The following is a 21,149-nucleotide window of genomic DNA, read 5'->3' on the forward strand; positions in this document are numbered from 1 at the left end:
ATGAAATGCTTAGAAGAACATGCAGATCAATAAGCATCCGAACCTTGATGGGAAAGGACTTTCTTCTAAGCCTGAAAGTAAAGGAGAAAACATAATGAAAATGTTTTCTGCATTAAAAAATGACATGGATCCAAAATTAAAACACAATGCCACTGAGGGAGGGAAGAGTGAGTAGTTTCCCCAGGAGTTTTTGTGTGATCAGACCTGTATTTAACAGATAGGTTACATGATTATACTCATAATGGCTCACCTTGTACTTCTTTAGAAATTAGCAATGCTGTCTGTATTATTGAGTTAAAGTAAACATTTTGAAGCATCAGAAGTTCAGTTGATTGTTGTTATTCACGGTACTTAGGTTCTGTAAACCTGCTGCAGATACTGAATTACAGATTGTGAGCTGTTGCTCCTCCTGGGCAGACACAAAGATAGTTTTCAGCAAGCCACTGGTCACCACCTTCTCATCAGTCCTTGAGTCACAACCTCATTTTGTGTGTTTCTGTTTAAAGACACCTTCTTTAATTGATAGTGTTGATTCACCAGCGTTGAGCTCACAGCTGACAGCGCTGTGACTCCCGCCTGCAGGAAACTCGTCTAGCTCACGTGTTTTCTCCACGAGGTACATCATAGCCTCTCGCTTAAGAACAGCACTCAGCACTACATCTGGGACCACTTTAGACAACAGGGTCACCAACAGAAATCACAAAATATAAGAAAATGTGGCAATGAATAGACTGTGCAAAGAACACTTGCTTACAGTATGTGCTGAAGCCGCTCCTGTGCAGCACAGCTGGGACCGCTTGTTAGGTGACTGCCCTGGGCCTGGAGGGGACTGTGTTGGGGTTCCAGCTCCATTTCAGCAAGTGGGCAGTTCCCAGATAAGAATCTGCCTGTGCTGAGGAGCAGCTGCTGCTTTTTCTCCCTTGTCATGTTAGACCAGTGGTCGGCAAACTCATTAGTCAACAGAGCCAAATACCAACAGTACAACGATTGAAGTTTCTTTTGAGAGCCAAATTTTTTAAACTTAAACTTCTTCTAACGCCACTTCTTCAAAATAGACTCGCCCAGGCCGTGGTATTTTGTGAAAGAGCCACACTCAAGGGGCCAAAGAGCCGCATGTGGCTCGCGGGCCGCAGTTTGCCGACCACTGTGTTAGGGTAATTTGTTCTTCCTAATCAGACTTGTAAAGCTCTGTCTTGTTAACAGGTTCAGTTAAAATACAAATACAAAGCCAGGATCTTTCTAGAGGAGAGCCTTTCGTTTGGAGTGCTGGGGGAACATGGCCGAGGAGTCACCGAGCATTTTGGAATCAATGTAAGTTCTCTTTTTTTGGAACATGCCTCATACCAGAAATTCACGGTCCCATCCTGCTGGGCAGGTTCACAGCACAGGCAGTGCTTGCACGGGCAGTGCCCGCCGCTCTGGTGTCTTGTCTCCCCAAGGGTCGGGTCCCTGCAGGCTGCCAGGTCAAGGCGCATCATAGAGTCTGTGCTGTGTTCACATGGTAGCATTGGATCCGGGTTCCGTGTCTGCTCTAGGAACAGTTGCATTTGCCTCACATTGTGTATAGATTGTTCATGATAATGAAGTGGCAAAGGGATAAAGTGAGGCACTTGTGGGAGTGCTTTGGACCGTCTGTTCTTTTAATGATAGATTGTGTGTGTTCGTCCTCTATTTTCACATACGTAGCTTGTAGAGCCCAGGTGTTGGCATGATTAGTGCTGAAATGTCGCTAGGCTTGAAATTGGTCTGGTTTTAATTGGGGAGTAATTGACAAGGTCCCTCTTTTCTGGCAGATCGATGATATTGATCTCATCAGTGCTAACATGGAGAACGCACTTGCTTCCATTGGGGGCTTCTGCTGTGGCCGCTCTTTCGTAATCGACCATCAGGTAGGTTCTTTCTAAAATAGGCTCCTGCTCCTTGGTCACCTCGAAATGTGACTTGCAAGGAACAAAATTCCATGCAGAGTTAATCACAATTTTTGTTGTTGTTGTTTTGTTTCGTTAATCCTCATCTGAGGTTATTTTCTCCATTGATATTTAGAGACAGTGGAAGGAAGGGCCAAAGGGGAGAGAGATGAGGGGGCAGGGAGGGAGGGAGGAAGGAACGTATTTATGTTTTTAACTTGTTTCTTCTCAGCGCCTTTCCGGTCAGGGATACTGCTTCTCTGCCTCGTTGCCACCCTTGTTAGCTGCTGCTGCCATTGAGGCCCTCAACATCATGGAAGAGAATCCAGGTATAATCCTCGAACCCAGGAAGTCAGACTGCAGGTTACATTAGCCATGGTCCTATGCACTTTTTGGAGGAATTAGCTAGAGGAGATGATGTGCCAGACAGCTCTGGGCTGAGTCTCACTCTCCGGCCTGGCTGGAGAGCAGAGCAGGGCAGCGCACTCCGGCGTCTGCCGTCCTGGAGCTGAGCTGGAGCGGAGCGCTGCTTCCTGTGTGGGCGGGCATGGTGCTGGGCCAGTGTCGTTTGTTTATTACTTTTTTTTAGAAATTAGCCCAAGTGTGCTACTAATTTTTGTTACATATAATTTTATAACTGTCTAATTTCCCTTCCACTTTTAAATCATCAGTTGGTATCTAGTTTACGACCATTAAAATCAACTGAATTGGCTTTGGTTGTGATCATGTTTCCTCACCAAAGCCTTTGAACAGAATTTGAGAAATAGGCATAACCTGGTATTACTCGAATTTCAAATTTTCTAAGTTTCTAAATTTTCAACTTTGGTTTTTAATTCAGAGAATTGGGCATCATGAGTGTTTTCTGGGCATTTTCCCACACCTGCCCGGCAGGTGTCCTGGCCCTCCAGCCTCCTGCTTGGGGAGTTTAGTTTTTCAATTTTTTTTCTTGAGGAAACGGAAAATATCAAGGAAAAGATCATAAACATTATTACATGCAGTCTCTATTTTTTACCAGATTGTTTACCAGTTTGATATTTCTGTAACAAACATCTTGGTACCCTTTTATCCTTAGCCAAATTATTTGTAGAATTTTGATAAGAACAAGAGCCATTGTTTTGCTGTGGAAAACGTCATCCCAGATTTGCTCAAAAGGATGAAAAGGTATCAGTATGTGCCAAGGATGAAAGCTTGGGCCTCCAGAAGGATGAAAGCTCTGGCCGCCTGTCTGTGTGTTGTTAATATATGGAAGGATTGGCAGCATTTTAAATTGATGAAATGGATCTTTTTTTAAAAAATATATTTCTTTTATTGATTTCAGAGAGGAAGGGAGAGGGAGAGAGAGATAGAAACATCACTGATGAGAGAGAATCATTGATTGGCTGCTCCTGCCCACCCCCCACTGGGAATCAAGCCCACAACCCAGGCATGTGCTCTTGGCCGGAATCAAACCTGGGACCCTTCAGTCCGCAGGCTGACGCTCTATCCACTGATCCAAACCGGGTAGGGCTTGAAATGGATCTTTAAAAAATATTTTTGGATTAGTAATACCAGGTTTTCCAAATATGTATTTGACCCTTGGACAACACGGGTTTGAACTTCCCAGGTCCATGTGTATGCGATGTTTTTCAATAAATACCTGCACCATCTTCCATTGATTTGAGGATGCTGAGGTCCTACTGTGTGCATTGATCTAAGTCAGAAGTTAAACTCAGCCTGGCCAGTGTGGCTCAGTGGTTGAGTGTCAGTCTATGAACCAAGAGGTCAAGGTTCGATTCCCAGTCAGGGCACATGCTCGGGTTGCGGGCTCGATCCTTGGTGAGGTTAGGGTGTGCAGGAGGCAGCCAATCAATGATTCTCTCTCATCATGGATGTTTCTCTCTCTCTCTCTGAAATGAAGTAAAAATATATATTATAGAAATTTTTAACTCGGATTTTCTAAGCCTTGCATTGTCCAAGGGTCAACTACACTAAGGAATGTTTTTTTCACCAGGTATTTTTGCAGTGTTGAAGGAAAAGTGCAAACGAATTCATAAAGCTTTACAAGGGTAAGTTTTCTATGTTTTCAACCAGCTTAAAGTTTACCTGCTCCACATATAAACAATAAATGAAAATTTTCAATGTCGTCTCTTTAGTTTGGGGTATATTTGATAGGCTCGGGTCAGTTTGACTGAATTGCAACTAAGAAACCAAAACCTCGGTTCCCTCAGATTTGTCTGTCTGCATGAAACCAGAGCATCCGCTATGTCGTTATGTTAAGGAATCATGATTGTTTTTCTAGAGTGATACACGCTCAATAATAAAATATGCTAGCAGTGCACAAAATCAAAACAGCGCATGCCCTAGTGCACAGCCACCAGAGTGGTCAGCATGAGCTCTGGGCACACCACGCCTGCAGGAGCAAGAGGCCGGCACGTGCTGCTCATTGGTGACCGTGCACGTACTGTCCACAGGCCTTAAGAATTACTAAGTTGTATTCCAAGTTAATATGAGAAAAAGAAACAAGTGACATTGGAGTGAACCTGATGAGTGTTTATTTGTTTTCACGATACAAGAGAACTTCAAGATTCCTTGAGTGAGAAAATGGAGGTTGGTGACAGTTTCAGGCCAGTTTCTGGTCTTACAGAAAATGACCTCACATTGCCCAGGGCGTTTCTTTCTGCCTTTTCTAAGGTGAAACCTGCCTTTTTGGTGATGTAAGGTATCTCTCTATTGCCAGATATGGAAACTAGAAACTTTTGTAAAAGAAAAGGCCATGTGAAAAGCGAGCAGCTCACAGCTGTGCCAGGTAAAGGAGGGGCAGAAGTGATCCAGTTCTGGGTCTGTCTGCCTAAGCATAACAGCAGTTCTTGCATGATTTATGGTGGAGAGGCACAGAGAGTACACTTCTAGTCGCGCTGGTGATGAAATGTGAATGTACAGCACAGCCCCGCCGTGCGTCGCCGTCAGCCCAGGAGCAGGTGCCTTCCCGCTGCTGGCAGGGTGCTGTGCTTCGTTTACAAGGCTGACCCTCCACTTTCCCCAGCTCTTGCCCACCTTTCATCTCTCCAGTGTGTTTAACCCTCTGTCTGTCCATCTGCGTTGAGCTGCAACCATGCCTCCTGCTCTCACTGGAAACTCCGTCATCTCTCCTAACAAACCCGTGCACTTTGGGCCTCTGAACCATCTCCCCTTGTGTTATAGCCAAAGAAATGTTCTCCAGCCATCACAGCTCTCTTTCTAAAGACGGGGGGTGGTTTTGGTTGTGCCTCCTCTTTGTCATGGGTCTCTCCCCGTCCTGAGTCGTGTGATTAGCATTCAGCTACACTGTCCTCTCTGTAGTGTACATTCCTTTCCCTGACTCCCCTTCACCTCCAGCAGCTAGCCCGCTCTGCTTCTCCAGTAGCTCACCTTCTCCACATCCTCGCCCCTCATCTGCACTTGAAACTCCTGAATCTGCCTCTGCTCTCACGCTTCTCCCAGACGGTGCCCGCGGAGGCCACGCTCACTGCCTTGTTGCTGCATCCAGCAGTCTTCTGCGCCCCTCTTTCCTCTGGTACCTCCTTGGAGGATTGTGTTCTTCCATCCTGGAGCTTCCATCGTGACCCCTTTATGTGGGCAAATCACAGATTTGCATCTCCAATGTGTCCCACTCTTTAGGGTTCCAGGTCTCACGTCCGGGGCTTATTACTGAGTAGGTCTACGTGGAGGACTCCACAGGTACCTCAGACCGACCCGCAGTAAGGCAGGTGTGGGAGCACATCACACAGGTACCCAGATATTTAGAGGTGATAGGAGACAAAACAGTGAGGACGCCAGTGTGGCAAGAGGGAAGAAAGGCCAGGGCATGCAGGGCTCGGAGGCCGTGACAAGAACCTGGCTCAGATAGGAAGCTGTGGCCTGGTTCAGAGCAAAAGGTGGCAGGACATGACTGAATGGCATCTTAGCAAAGCCACTCTTGTGCTGTGTGAAGAAGTAGATAATACTCTGGTAGCAAGTACCGAGGCAAGGACACCAGTGAGGAGGTGGTGCGGTGACTTTGACCTTCCTACCAGAGTGGATTTTGGATGGAGTTTGAAGCTGGATTTGCCATAAGTTCATATTCCAGTGATTGAAAAAGAGAAGATGCAAGCTTGAGCTTAAGGTTTTTGGTCTGAGTAACTAGACAGAGTTGCTAGTCAGCGAGATGGTTAGAACTGCTGGGGGCAGTGTGTTGGGCATGGTCAGTGTGGCTGTGTTAAGCTCAAAATGCCATCAGACGTCTGGGAGATGTAGCCGCTTAAGTTTAAGGGAGAGGCCTCAGGGGTCAATTGCATATAAATAGTATTTCAAGCATTTCAATGTGAAGTGGTCAGGAGCCAGGAGGAGACTGAGAAAGAATGAGGAGAGTCTAGTGAAGAAAATGGTGCAGGCCACGTGTACCCGCTGCTGCAAGCTGGGCCTTCGTTTCCCGCCTGGAGGCTGAGCAGAGTCAGGAGCAGCAGGTGCAAAGGCCTGACAGAAGCAGGGTCCGGAGAGACCGGGAAGAAGAGAAGGGACACAGTCGCATGACAATTTTGAGGAGTTTGGCTGTTCAGAGAGAGAGAGAAAGGATGGTGACTGGAGGAAGAAAATGAGTCAAGAGAAGGAAGTTTGTTTTGATGCTAGCACAGTCAGTTTATAAAAACACCACCTCCTTTCTTTACTGGTTGGTCTCTGTCATATACCAGTTTCCCAGTTGTAGCTGAATCTGGTTTTTAGCCGTCTTTTCTCCTTCATTGGTTTACTTGTTCAATCCTTAGACTGTTTTAAATACCATCTGTTTTTATCACTGTATAACTTTTGGCATATGTGCTGCCAAAGTGAGCACAGATCACCATATAAGTTTTGCAATAAGTTCAAGTTTCACCAAAAATATTACTAGAATTTTAATTGTAATTGCATTAAATGTTTTGATGAATGTGGAGTGAATTTGTATCCACTTATTTGTATTTTCCTTTGTGTCTTTTAACGGAAATTTAAAATTTTTCTCTAAAGCTCTTTTATGGGCCTTTAAAGGTTATTTGTAGGTATCGTATAGATTTTATTTCTATTATGAATAGCATTGTTTTTTCTTCTATATTTTCTTTTTAATTCTCACCCGAGGATATTTTTCCATTGATTTTTAAAAAGTAGAAGAGAGAGGGAAAGACAGAAATAACGATGTGAGAGAAACACATCGATTGGTTGCCTCCTGCACACGCCCCAACCAGGGCCCAGGCTGGGAGGAGCCTGCAACCGAGGTACATGCCCTTGACTGGAATCGAACCTGGGACCCTTCATTCCGCAGGCCGACACTCTATCCACTGAGCCAAACCGGCTAGGGCTATATTTTCTAATTATTGCTGACTTACAAGAATGGTCTTGTTTTCTCTAAACTAATCTTACATTCAGCAGTAGTTCCTTTCTCTAACTGATCGTACATTCCAATAGTTCTTTTCAGTCTGTTGTGATGATGCACATAGAAATCCTATTATCTGCTCTAATGTTTTTCTCTTCCTTCTTAATTCTTAAATAATTTTAATTATTTTTCTTCTTTTATTGCATTGCTCTGGGTCTCTAATAGTCTACTGAACAGGCAGTCGTAGCAAACATCCTTCTCATTCCTAATATAAAAGTGTTTTCTTTATTCAATAAAAAAATCATACAATAGGGTTTTGGAGGGTGGCCTTTATCAAATTATTCCTTGATATGGAGATTTTTAAAAAATTATAAATTTGTCTCATGCTAAATTGCACTGATATATATATATATATTGTTGTTGACAGTATTACAGATGTCTCCCTTTTCCTCCCTCTTTGCCCCCTCCCATACAGCCCTGCTCCACCCCAGGGCTTCCCCATGCTATAGTTTCTGATGTTAGGCCACCCTTGCATTTCTGACTAAACTCCTACTCGATTACAGTAAGTTTCTATGCTAATATATTTAGTTAGCTTGTATTTTAATTTGAATTTTTATATCCATAATTATAATTTAAATGGACCTGGGGAATATTATGCTAAGTGAAATAACCCAGTTAGAGAAAGGCAAGTACCATATGATATCACTTATATGTGAATCTAATGAACAAAATAAACTAACAAAGTGGAGACAGACCCATGGATACAGAGTATAGACTGACAGCTGTCAAGGGGTAGGGAATAGGGGACCGGGTGAGAAGGGTGCAGGGGTTAAGCAAAAAAAAAAGAAAGACTCATGGACACAGACATCAGTAAAGTGACAGAGGGAAAGGAGGTGGGGGTAGGTAGAAGGGAGTAAAGGGGAGATAAGTGGTGGTAGAAGGAGACTTGACGGGGGGTGGAGAAAACAATCCTATCTAATAAAAGAGTAATATGCAGATTGACCATCACTCCAACACACAAGATGGCTGCCCCCATATGGTCAAAGATCCTGCCCCGTGTGGACACAAGATGGCCAGCAGGGGAGGGCAGTTGGGAGGGACCAGGGCTGCAAGGGAGGGCAGTTGTGGGCGATCAGGCCTGCAGGGGAGGGCAGTTGGGAGGGACCAGGCCTGCAAGGGAGGGCAGTTGGGGGCGATCAAGCCTGCAGGGGAGGGCAGTTAGGGGTGACCAGGCTGGCAGAGGAGGGAAGTTGGGGACGACCGGCCCTGCAAGGAAGGGCAGTTGGGGTGGACCCAGGCCTGCAGGGGAGAGCAGTTGGGGGGGACCAGGCCTGCAGGGGAGGGCAGTTAGGGATAACCAGGCCTGCAGGGGAGGGCAGTTAGGGGTGACGAGGCCTGCAGGGGAGGGCAGTTAGGGGCAAACAGGCTGGCAGGGGAGTGGTTAGGGGGTGATCAGGCTGGCAGGCAGAAACGGTTAGGGGCAATCAGGAAAGCAGGCAGGTGAGCATTTGGGAGCCAGCAGTCCTGGATTGTGAGAGGGATCCCGGTGGGATCAGGACTAAACGGGCAGTAGGACATCCCTCGAGGTGTCCCAGATTGGAGAGGGTACAGGCTGGGCTGAGGAACACCCCCCCGTGCATGAATTTTGTGCACCGGGCCTCTAGTCCTATATAATAAGAGATAAATATGCAAATTAGGCTGGGACATAACGACCAGCTCAGGAGGCTGTGTCACAACCAGCTCAGAGCACGCCCCAAGCCCCAGCAAACACACACCACACACCAGGGCTGGGGGTGGGCTCCGAGCAGCCATGGCACGGCTCGGAGCCTGCCCCCAACGCCACCCAGCTCCCAGGCCACTCCCGCCGGGGGTTCTTGGGCAGGCACATTGTGCAGCCTGCCCTGGAAGCCTTCCTGCCCTGGGAGTAAGGCCCCCGGCAGGAGTGCAGCACTGCCCAGCCACTCCCGTGGGGGTTCACGGGCAGGCACGCCGCACCGCCTGCCCTGGGAGCCTTCCTGCCCTGGAAGCAAGGCCCCCGGCGGGAGTGCGGCGCCACCCAGCTCCGAGGCCACTCCCTCCAGGGGTTCGCAGGCAGGCACGCCCCGCTGCCTGCCCTGGGAGCAAGGCCCCCAGAGGACCCACGGACCTGCCCATGGGGGCATGCTCTGAGCTGCCGCGGCCCACAGGGAGCGGGCTTAAGCCTTCAGTAGGACATCCCTGCAGGGCTTCCAGACTGTGAGGGGGCGGGCTGGGCTGAGGGACACCCACCCAGTGCACAAATTTCGTGCACTGGGCCTCTAGTACAATATATAGATGATGTTTTATAGAATTGTATGCTTGAAACTAATTTTATTAACCAATGTCACCCCAATAATATAAATAAATAAATAAATAAATAGTCCTATTATCTTTTTTGTACCAACCTTATGTAACCCAGGAATCAGTGTTGTGGTAGCCTCAGTAAATGATGGAGCAGTGTTTCCACCTTTTCTGTGTTTTGAAGCCACTGTGTAAGATCAGGTCCCCCCTCCCCTCAAGGTTCTCCAGCCTTGGGCCTTTGTTATCTCTGTGTTTGCATTATTTCCTCATTATACTTCGTTTTTCTTTCTTTTGCATTTTTATAGTAAACTTTCCAGAAATTTGCCTAGTTCATTATCTTTAAATTTAATTTTGTTTCTGTTTTTATCATACTTCCTTTTTTTTTCATTGATTTCTTTCTTGTTATTTTGCCTTGTTGGAATTTATTCTTACCCTTTTTTTAGCTTCTTGCATTTAGGTTTTATTTCTTATTTTCCAGTAAAGACAAACAATATCTAAGGCAGTGATCAGGGGTCACTTGCACGTAATTTTGTGAGTCCCCTCTAATCGGTGATCCTCCTCCTCATCTCAGAGGCTGGCCTGGGAGAAGGCAGCAGCCTGTGCTTGTCTGATGCTGGGACAGGAGCACCTGTGTTCCAGCAGACACTGTGTCCAGCCCTCCCCAGGCTGGGGTCATGCAACGGGCCTCATCTGAATGGTTGACTGCTCTGTCCTGGCACCCAGCCAGTGCTTAGTATTTAAACATTTTGTCTAATATGCTTTCCAGAATTTTATTTAAAAAGTTTAATAGGCCCTGAAACAAGCTTTTAAGCTTCTGAACTCAAGCTATAATTCTGTGTCCACTTGGTTTTAATTACACTTTCACCTGCTCTTCAGTTGTGGCGGCCAGAGAGAGGGCATTGCGTTTCCTTCTCCCAGCAGCCTGCCTACCTGCTGGGTGAGCGAGCCCCTTTGTTTGAAGCATGGGCTCAGGTGGGCTATAGGTGTCCTGTGTGTATTATAGAAAACCCAGGTCTTTTAATTAATATGAAATGCTATTTGGAAAGCAATTTTTTAAAGTCTCCCCTGAGAGTACATGACCTAAAGACAGTTGGTACGTTCTTATGTGCAAGTTTAACACATCCGGAGTCCACATAGGATATGGGTTTTGAATGCATATTATTTTGCTTGTACATTAATAAAACTAATCTAGAAGGTTCTCCACACTCCAGAAGTCCTGGATTCTAACACTCCATGGTTCCATTTTGCAGCCTGGCTTATTGAAAGATCATAGCTTGGCATGTGATATTCAAAGAAAGGAGGCAGTTTAATAATGTGCAGGGAGGTTTGAGGCCGGCAAGGTTCCTTCCAGCAGGACGCATGCTGCTTGGTGTGTGGTAGATAGGCTACTAGTAAAAGTTGTGGAGTCCTAATCTATCTGAGGAATCAGGCATGCTACAGGCGCTTTCTGTGCTCACTTTATTCTGAGGGAAGGATAAGTCTTTTCAGGTGAAACAAAATAAAAGAGCAATCCAAGGGGCTTAGCCTAATCTATAATAATAAAAGCATAATATGCTAATTAGACTGGATAGCCGAATGACCTTCTGGCTGTCATTCCGGACCTCCTTCCTGACGAAGCTGAGGCGGTGGGGGCTGAGGCAGAGGCGGTTAGGGGCGATTAGGCAGGCAAGTGGTTAGGGGCAATCAGGCAGGCAGGCAAGCAGTTAGGGGCGATCAGGCAGGCAGAGTGGTTAGGGGCTATCAGTCCAACAGGCAGAATGGTTAGGGGCGGTCAAGCAGGCAGGCGAGCAGTTAGGGACAATCAGGAAGGCAGGCAGAGTGGTTAGGGGCCATCAAGCAGGCAGGCAAATGAGTGACCAGGCAGGCAGGCAGGCAAAGTGGTTAGGGGCAATCAGGCAGGCGAGCGGTTAGGAGCTAGCAGTCTCGGATTGCAAGAGGGATGTCCGAGTGCCAGCTTAGGCCCAATCCCTGGGGCCTAAACCCGAGGGGTCCTGGATTGCGAGAGGGTGCAGGCCTGGCTGATAGTCCCCCTCCCCCGTGCACAAATTTCGTGCACCGGGTATCTAGTGTCACATAAACATGCATTACCATTGGGTGCTGGGAGATGGGTCAAAATCACCCTTAAAACCTTTCTCCCTGAGAGTTAGGTTTCCTAAGTAGGAGGAACATAAGTGTTAAGTAAAATTTAAAATTAAACATACAAGTAAGAAGGACACTTTTTAATCAAAACATATTGCTGGTAGTCAGATTATACCGTCAATGTCAGCAGTTCTTCCTGTAATTTATGAGAAGATGAGATACAGACTAAAGAGTTAGATGATAAGCAAGGACACAGTGTTACCAGTGGTGATGCTCAGTCAGTGGAGGGAAGGAGACAGTAGTGTAGACCATGCATGTCAAACTCAAAGCCTACCATGGACTAAATAAACAAGGTGTAAGTTTATGTGACCGCAAAAAAAACAAAAGCTTCAATCTTCATAGAAATGTAGGTTTATTTCAATAGAGACATGCTGAATACAAAGGGCTGAAATAAATGAGTACTCATTAACAAAATAACATTTTTATAAAAATTGATATTTTTTCTTGAACATTAACTTACCAGACACTGAATAACTGCACAAATTAATAAGCGTAACACAAATAAACCTATTTTTCTTGCTCTCTGAAAGCAAAATATTTCCTGTTCCGCACACCAAACAAGTCAATCTAAGACTAATGACGTGGCCATCGGCTGCTAAAATATTCGCTGCTAGATTTAGTGGAGAGAAATGGTGCGCCTGTGCATAAGGCACGTAAGGGAAATGAATGCAACACAATTATATAATCAGTCATTAGCGAACGTTGTAGTTCGTTATTAATAACTAGAGGCCCGGTGCATGAAATTCGTGCACGGGGTGGGGGGAGGGGTGTCCCTCAGCCCAGCCTGCACCATCTCCAATTTGGGACCCCTCAAGGGATGTCCTACTGCCCGTTTAGGCCTGATCACAACAGGACTGCTGGCTCCCAACCGCTTGCCTGCCTGCCTGCCTGATTGCCCCTAACTGCTTCTGCCTGCCAGCCTGATCACCCCCTAACCACTCTCCTGCCATCCTGATAGACGCCTAACTGCTCCCCTGCCAGCCCAATTTCCCCCAACTGCCCTCCCCTGCCAGCTTGGTCACCCCTAACTGCCCTCCCCTGCCAGCCTGATTGCCTCTAACTGCCCGCCCCTACCAGCCTGGTCACCCCTAACTGCCCTCCCCTGCCAGCCTGGTCACCCCTAACTGCCCTCCCCTGCCATCCTGGTCACCCCCAACTGTCCTCCCCTGCAGGTCTGGTCACCCCTAACTGCCCTCCCCTGCAGGCCTGGTTGCCCCCAACTGCCCTCCCCTGCAGGCCTGGTCACCCCAACTGCCCTCCCCTGCTGGTCTGGTCACCCACAACTGCCCTCTCCTGCCGGCCATCTTGTGGCAGCCATCTTGTATCCACATGGGGTGGCCATTTTTGACCACATGGGGGCGGCAATCTTGTGTGTTGGAGTGATGGTCAATTTGCATATTACCTCCTTATTATATAGGATTATGTATAACAGGATATTGTAAAAATTAAGTTACGAAATTTTTATTAAAACATTCTTACATACCGTTATATTGGCTGGGCCACAAAAATATTTATTGTGGGCTGCATGTGGCCCGTGGGCCACGAGTTTGACATGCTTGCTGTAGAGCATGATGGTGCAGCCCCTCCCTGCAGTGGGAGTGACAGCTGAGACCAGGGGCGACCAGCACTGGCCACCAGAGGGTGGGAGAGAGCAGGTGAGGAGAGGAAACAGCAGGGCAGAGGCCGAGGGGCTGAGGACCCGTGAGGAGCCACCTGAGGAGGGGCCACCTGAGCCTGTGACGTGACCCAGCAGCCGGGCCCTTCCTCCCAGCCCTCTCATAGGAGCACAAGGTGGGGTCCTGGACTGAGCACTGCCTAGCAGCCGTGGGCAAACTACGGCCCGCAGGCCGGATCCGGCTGTTCTATCCGGTTCTCTTGCTCTCCCCTCCGCTCCTTTACTTTGAATTTATATTAGTTCACACAAACACTCCATCCATGCTTTTGTTCCGGCCCTCCGGTCCAGTTTAAGAACCCATTGTGGCCCTCGAGTCAAAAAGTTTGCCCACCCCTGGCCTAGAGCGTGCATTTGACTGTGGTCGGAACCGGAATTCCACCTCCGGATGTTCCTGTAGAAGTCGGTGTGAGTGGCGTGCGCTAATGCAGACTGTGTACAGTTATTTGTGTGGAGACGCCAAGCCGGCAGGGGGGCTCTGACTGTGCGTGTCTCCCCTCCAGCATTTCTGGGCTGAAAGTGGTGGGGGAGGCCCTGTCCCCAGCCTTCCACCTGCAGCTGGAAGCCAGCACTGGGTCCCGCGAGCAGGACACCAAGCTGCTGCAGGAGATTGTCCGTCAGGTGAGTGCCAGCCCTCCCAGCGGTTCTGCTTGCCCCACACCTCCCCTGACCCGAGCAGCCTTTTCTGTCATTTCATAGCTCTCTTCGCCCCGGGGTAGGGGGGATGGAAGTGCGTGGTCCCCCTCATGGAATGGTGCTCGTGCCCAGTTGAGTCTAGCATGTCTGACGGACAGCTCACATGGCTAGTGGTTCCAGCTTGCGCTGAGGGCGCTGTGTTCTGGGCCACGTGGTGTTCACATGAAAATACTCTTCTTCTACTGAGTAACTAACCTTCCAGAAAACCCTTTTGCTTACCATGTACACCTCCAGGCTTTCTTACACGTGGTGGGGGCCGCATGGTGTGTAGTGGCCCGGGCAGCCCTGGACAGCTGACTGTCAGGGCGAATCCCAGCACAGCTAGAAACAGGCATGGTGACCTTGTAACGGAGGCCACTTTGCAGCCATGCCTAAGTTGGATGTCAGTATATTTAATGTCTGAGAGTCAGTTTACCACTAACTGTCACTCGGTTATTAACCAAGAGGAGACCCCTGGGGAAGACCACTTGCCCTTTTCTGTTCAGTGGCCCCTTGCCCCCACTTCCCTCCATGCTGCTCCCCCCAGAAGTGCCCAGGGGCTCTGCGGCTCCGGAGCCTGCACTTCCATCGGGAGCACACACGGGAGTGAAAAGGGCTGCACACTGTTCCTCCACCTGCTCTCTCCGAGTCCCTCTGCTCCGCATCAGGGAGTGTGATGGCTGCCGCCTGCCATGTGGCTGCTCAGGATGGGCGCAGTGTGTGGCCACCTCTGGCTCACAGCTTGCCTCAGATGTCCTGTGTCCTGCGGTGTGTGCACCGCATCGCCTGGAACCACAGGCTCCTGGACAGCTTCATGCAATCTGGCCATCTGGGGTCAGTCCTCTTACAAAAACAGTATCGCCAGATGCAGAACGTGAGATCCCTGATTAAGCTGGGGTGCTCTCACCTTGCAGAGGGAGGCAATGGCACAGCTGTCCCCTCCGGTCAGGTTCTGCAGACATGAAAAAGACAGGCTCTTAAGGGATCAGCATCCTGTCAGCCAGTTACTGCCTTGGTGTTTTTGTAAGTGTACAGACAGGAGGAGTGACAGCACCCTTCAGATCCGCGTTTATACAGACGTGATACCAAAGCAGCTTCTCGCTGAAACACCAGCTGAAGGGACAAACCAGGTGGTCAGTGTGATCACAGGGCCTTCCTCTGTGGAGAGTTTGCTTCCTGGGCAGGAGTGGCCGCTGCAGAGCAGGCCTGGAACCGCGTTGGGGTTCATGGCACCGGTCTCTGCACATGTGTGTGTGCGGGACACGGGCCTTCCCTTGGGCCGGGGCCAGAGCCCAGCTCCGGCCATGCGTCTCACTGCATGGCAGCAGCAGTGTATCTCGCTGTCCCTGAGAGACAAGACGGGGGGGGGGGGGGGGGGGGGGGGGTGGGCGCGATCGCCCTCTAGCAGAGAGCCTGGCGGCCGAGTGAGCAGGGCAGGCTTTGGGTCAGCACTGTTTGCCACGCACATGTGGGAGGTGGAGAGAGCTCTCAACGTGTGGGTGCCTCGCCACAGGTTCCACCTCAGAGCCGGTGGTCCCACCCTCCCCACTCTTCCCAGTGCCTGAGGGACAGGAGAACCAGAGCTGTGAGCCTTAAGCTTTGTAGAACTGAAAGAGTTTGTTGAGTTGCTTGACAGAACGTCGTCTGTACACACTGAGGTGGGTTGGATGCTTCTTACTAGCCAGGCTGGGGGCAGCCAGGCCGGCATCCACTTCTGGACGCAGATCAGCCCGTGCCATCGCCAGGTGCCTGTCCTTGCCCCTCAGAAACCCTGCCCTGCCACTTACAGAATGCCCTCCTGCGGCTATGCACAGGGCTAACTCCTTGTGCCACTACGTGCTCCTTTTTACAAGTATAACTCGACTCCAAACAACTGTCGTCACCCTAGAGAAGAAACCACGGTAACTCGCTCCCTTCCTTTGATTCGTTATGCATTCGTTTTGATAGAGTATGTTTCCAGTTCCACCTGTCAGCAGGTGGCACAGGCCTGGGAGAGCCAGCCTCAGATGTGTGCAGCCGCCTGGCGGGCTGGGCTGGGCGCTGGCCACGGGGAGAGGGCGGTCAGAGGCAGCCAAGCTCCAGGCCCTTTCTAGACGCTCTGTTGGCACCAGGCCCAGTCCAGCTCGTGGGCCGCCTGTGGGCTTTGCTGGCATTGCCCATGTCCCAACTCTGCTTTGTCTGAAATGACTACCAGCTACTGTGGCCGATTACATGTCAATGAAGTCGACCTAACGCTCTGTCTCTAAGTCCTGCTGGCCATGCAGGCTCCCGCCGTGGTGGCCAGCTCTGTGTATCCTGCTGCTCTTACTGGTCTCCAGCCATCGGCATTGGACCGGGCGTTAGACCTGCCACAGGGGTGCCCCATGCGCCTGCTGTGGCTGACTGCCCTCTTCTTGCAGTGCATGGACCGGAGCATCGCCCTCACCCAGGCACGCTACCTGGAGAGAGAAGAGAAGTGCCTCCCGCCTCCAAGGTTGGTAGACATTGAAGTATGGCCTCACTTTTTGTTCCTTCTCTAAAATCTGGGTGAGATGTGTCATGGTTTGAAGTTTTTGAAAGGCTATCACAGGGCAAGGAAGAATGTTTATCATTGAAATAGAGTACATCAACTGTTGTCTGTTTTCAAACTAGATGTTTTCACATTTTAACTGAAAAGCCCCCAGGACTCACAGTGTCTTCCTAGTTGACTGAAGAAATGTCTGAGGTTCCAAGAACTGAGATGGCCGACACCCCCGCCCCTCACAGCGTACGGTGTGCGGCATTGTCCACAAACCCTTACAGAACCCCAGGGAACCAGCAGAGGGGGGATCGCAGGGGCAGGAGCCAGCGTGGGGATGTGCCTGGACTCCTGGTTTAACATACTGGCCCCCCTCTGCCCGCGTCCAGTGCAGTTGAAGGAGGGAGACCCTGAGGCATGGTTTGCAGGGCCACTGCATGGGGTCAGCGAGGTCACAGAGGAGTAGCCTGGGAGGGACTCGGGCTTCCGAGAGCAGCTGACATGTAAGCTGAGCCCAGAAAATCGAATATGTCAGGCGACCTGGTAAGCATGGAGGCCTTCCAGAAGGGAGTAGAGTGCGTGGCATGGTGACCCCGGGTGCAGGTGGGAGCCAGAGCCCAAGCGTGAAAGGCAGCAGCAAGAGCGAGCTTGGAGACGACCTGGAGGACCTCATACATGGGATCTAGAGACGGGACGCTGGTCTGCAGGCCCCTAGTAACAGCTTGTGAGCACCCTTAGGACGCTGCCCTCCTTCCTCGCTGCGCCCAGGCAGAGGTGTGACTAGTGTCAGGACAGGGGCCGCGGTGGCTTCCTGCCCTGGGCTCCATGCCCAGCACAGTGCAGCTCAGCAAATGTGTCCAGTCAATACAATAGGTGTTTTTAGGGGACAGAGGCAGAACTGCTCTGAGGAGCTGATATTTGTCTTCAGTTTTCTGCAAACTTGAAAATGTTTGCCTTACTGCAAAATACTGTAGAGCTTCCACATGACTTACTGAATTACAGACAGGAGCAACTAGACAGTTCATTAATTGGAGACATTGGAGCTTTGGCCTGGGGTCTGGAACTGCTGAAGCAGTAGTTTATGTAAAAGACCCAGTTTCCTGGCGTCCCTGGGCGGAGCCCCCTGCCAGGTCATGTCGAGTAGGCACACACTAACCATCCATGCAGGAGCCACGAGCTCCTGAGACAGGTGGTGTCAGATGTTGGGGCCTGCAGGACAGAGGGCCCTGTCCCACCCTCACCTGCTGTCGTGGTGAGAACAGCTGCAGGCCTCAGCTTGCTGCTGGCGGCCGCGCTCAGGGGAGCTGATGCACAAAGCAGACGGCAGGCTGAGCAGCGGATGTTTTGTGTCCTTCCTCATCTCTCAGCATTAGGGTGGTGGTCACCGTAGAGCAGACGGAAGAGGAGCTGGAGAAGGCTGCGTCCACGATCAAGGAGGTAGCCCAGGCGGTCCTGGTCTAATCCCGCAGGCTCAGGGCTGGGCCACCCGGCACACAGCCTCGCTGCGGCACATCGGAGATCTGCACCGACTGACTGGTCACCGGGCACGGTGACTGCAGCTTTGGCATGACCATGCGAAGGATGCTGGTTATTTTTACAAAGAAAACACATCTAAAAGCCCAGGAATTGGTGGTTGTTTTTTAAGGAAAACTGGTGAAAGCATACAACTGTATGAAATCATGCTGTTTAGTGCTATCTAAATGTTCATTATACCAATATTTTATATTCTTCCATTTGTTGTTGTCATTGTTTAAAAATGGAGCTTCAGTTACCATCTCTCCCTCCGAGTGAAGACTGGGCACTCCTCAGGGCTTCCACGGGAGTGCTCAGTGCGCCTGGAGAAACCGACTGAAGGTCTGGCTCAGCCCTCGCTGCAGCTGTGCCGTGGGAGCTCAGTGTGGCTAACATACAAAGGAACACTTTTTTGTGCAGTTATTATAAACTTTCATTCCATTTACAAACACTAAGGATTGCTGTTACACCATTTCTGACAGCTAGTCTTAGCCTCTCTACCCAGAGAATAGCCATTAGACTTCCTGTATGCGAATTTAAATCAGATCCTATTCTGTTTCACAATTGACCTTTCCATTTATTACGTGTAGACCTAATCTGCTTTAGGAAGAGGGTTATTGTGCTGATCCCAAAATATGAATCATGTCCTCGATGTTCTAGAATATCTTGAATGGATTCCTAGGGACATAGAACTGCAGGCTTTTTCTAAGCTAAGGAAAATTAGAAGTTTTTTCTTTTCAGTTTATTGATTCCAAATATCCAAAAATAATATAAAGCACTAAAAATTAAATTATGAAGCTGTACCTCAGCTGTTTTCCCTTAGCAAACCCAGTGAGGTGGTGGGAATATTTGTTACGGGCACCCATGTTGCATAAGTATTACACCTTTTTTTCGTCTTACTAATGGTGAAGGAATAAAATTGTAGAAATATCATTTTTATAACCTGTGTTCACCATCCTTTAAAATAACACCTTTTTAAAATGTGGTTTTGATTTTGCTTGAGGTACTTCGTCCATACGACCTTGTGGCTGCTGCTGCTGCTCACAGGTGCAGGGCTCTTCGCAGGGTGAATCTGTTTTTTAACGAAAATAAAGTTACATTCCTGATAATGAGTCTATTTTTGTATGTAACATATTCAACAGAACACTCTCTTGATTTTACTTTTCTACAAATCTACGATGTTATTTTTGTGGGAGTTGGGTGAGGTAGAAAAATGTTAATTTCTTAGTACTGTGAAAAGTGTCAGATGTTTGGTGCCTGCATAATTTCAATAATGTATCTGAAATTTCCTAGCTTCCTACTAATTTAAGCCTTGGCCACATAGAACTACAAACATACAAGAACCATTAGTTTATAAATGGTGAGGATAGTAACTTTTAAACTGTTTTGTACTTTGCAAGTCAAAATTGTAACAGCTGTGTTTATTGCTACTTCTAAAAAGTGATTGTAAATTCCCGGGTAAGATGGTAGAGCACATTATTTAACTTCAATCCTCAAAAAAATGCCAACATTTTAAACAAAAATAATGTTTTTAATTATTTCTGTAAAATGACCACAATCCAGTAATGTAAATACCAAAACATGTCAGCTAGGCAGAATGCTGAGGAAAACACATCTGGTGCAGGTTCCGAGTTCCTCCCAGAAACGCAAGGTTCTAAAGTGCTTGGGAAGGACCCTCTGTTGAGACAGGCAGCGGCTGTGACATGGGGAGCCCATGTCCACTGGGCATAGGGCCAGGGTTGGCACCATGCGCTGCCCTTCCTATTGTCTGCAGTGAGGGTGCACTCAGGGAAACGGCCAACGCAAGTCGGACAAAGAGATAGCAGCATGCCAGCTGTGTGCTGCCAGCTGGACCAGGTGCGCTGATGTGCGCTGCTGTCTGTGATACGCCACCAGGTATAAGACGCAGTTCAGTGTCAGGTAATGTGGATGGGGAAAAGTGCATCTTCAAACCTGTGAAATAAACAATAATATTCTGATGTGTGGGCCTGTTGCCATCTTTCCTGTGGACGTGAAACCTTAGTCCCAGAAATAGAAGTGTTTGAGGATGCTGATAGCCACCTAAATCTGATTATCTCCATCCGAACTATTCTTATGAAGACAGCAAATAAAACCATCCATAGCCACACCTACTCTATGGATTATGTTGTGGAGAATACTTACACTTTATTTCCCTACTTACTGTCTGACAAAGAGAATGCACTGGGAGGCTTAAGGAAGACGAAACACAGATAAATTTTAAAAATTCAACAGCAGTATACAAGGCAAAACAAAAGTGAAGCAGCATTTTGAAGAGATTCAATGCAAAAAAAAAAAAATGAATGTGAATCAAGGACTTTATATCCAGAAAAGCTATCTTTCAAGTAACATGTTTATAGAAAAAACAAAATTAGAGCTCAACCAGGCTGGAGTGGGTCAGTGGTTGAGCGTCGACCTATGAACCAGGAGGTCAAGGTTCAGCCCCTAGTCAGGGTGCATATGGGAGGCAGCCAATCTCTTTTTCTAAAATCAATAAATATATCTTCCAGTGAATTTTTTTTTTAAAGAATTATAATGGGAAATTTCAGCAAAAGGACAAATAGGAGCAATGGCTATATTTAATTAGACTAAAGATGTGACAAGTAGAAAATATATAAATATTCTGACAAAGTAGAAAGAAGTGTTATAAAATATGGAAGGAAAACTTCGAATAAGCTCATTGTGTAGATACAAGAGACAAACCTAAACTCATGATTCAGAAAAGCTGAACATAAAAGAAAATGGAGCCCTTGCTGGTTTGCTCAGTGGTTAGCATGTCAGCCCACAGACTGAAAGATTGCGGGTTCCATTCCAGTCAAGGGCACGTACCTCGGTTGCAGACTCGATCCCCAGTCTCAGTTGGGACATGTGCAGGAAGCAACCAATCAATGTGTCTCATATCGATGTTTCTCTCTGTCTCCCCCCTCCCCTCCTTTCTACTCTTTCTAAAAAAATCAATGGAGAAAGTGTCCTAAGGTGAGGATTAACAAACAAACAAAAGCAGAAATGATCATCCTGATAGCACAAGGTAGAATTCAAGCCAATAGACATTAAGTATCTATTGCTAAAGGGCAC

At 48.2% G+C, this 21,149-nt stretch overlaps 1 protein-coding gene across 3 annotated transcripts in view; it reads left to right on the forward strand.

The window, feature by feature from the left end:
- The window catches only part of SPTLC1 (serine palmitoyltransferase long chain base subunit 1), an 87,553-nt gene extending 67,518 nt beyond the window's left edge, over positions 1 to 20,035 (forward strand). For all 3 annotated transcript variants that reach the window (XR_013960713.1, XM_080670701.1, XM_080670702.1), the window contains 7 exons: positions 1,204 to 1,311; positions 1,794 to 1,889; positions 2,140 to 2,236; positions 3,898 to 3,952; positions 13,876 to 13,993; positions 16,447 to 16,520; positions 17,912 to 20,035. Coding sequence is in view for 2 of the 3 variants with exons in the window: in XM_080670701.1 (XP_080526827.1) it covers positions 1,204 to 1,311; positions 1,794 to 1,889; positions 2,140 to 2,236; positions 3,898 to 3,952; positions 13,876 to 13,993; positions 16,447 to 16,520; positions 17,912 to 18,005 (642 nt within the window). In the remaining variant the exon portion in view is untranslated. The remainder of the gene's footprint in view (positions 1 to 1,203; positions 1,312 to 1,793; positions 1,890 to 2,139; positions 2,237 to 3,897; positions 3,953 to 13,875; positions 13,994 to 16,446; positions 16,521 to 17,911) is intronic.
- Positions 20,036 to 21,149: the final 1,114 nt, after the last annotated feature.

This window comes from Plecotus auritus (genome assembly GCF_963455305.1).
Source record: "Plecotus auritus genome assembly, chromosome: 5".
Taxonomy (NCBI): domain Eukaryota; kingdom Metazoa; phylum Chordata; class Mammalia; order Chiroptera; family Vespertilionidae; genus Plecotus; species Plecotus auritus.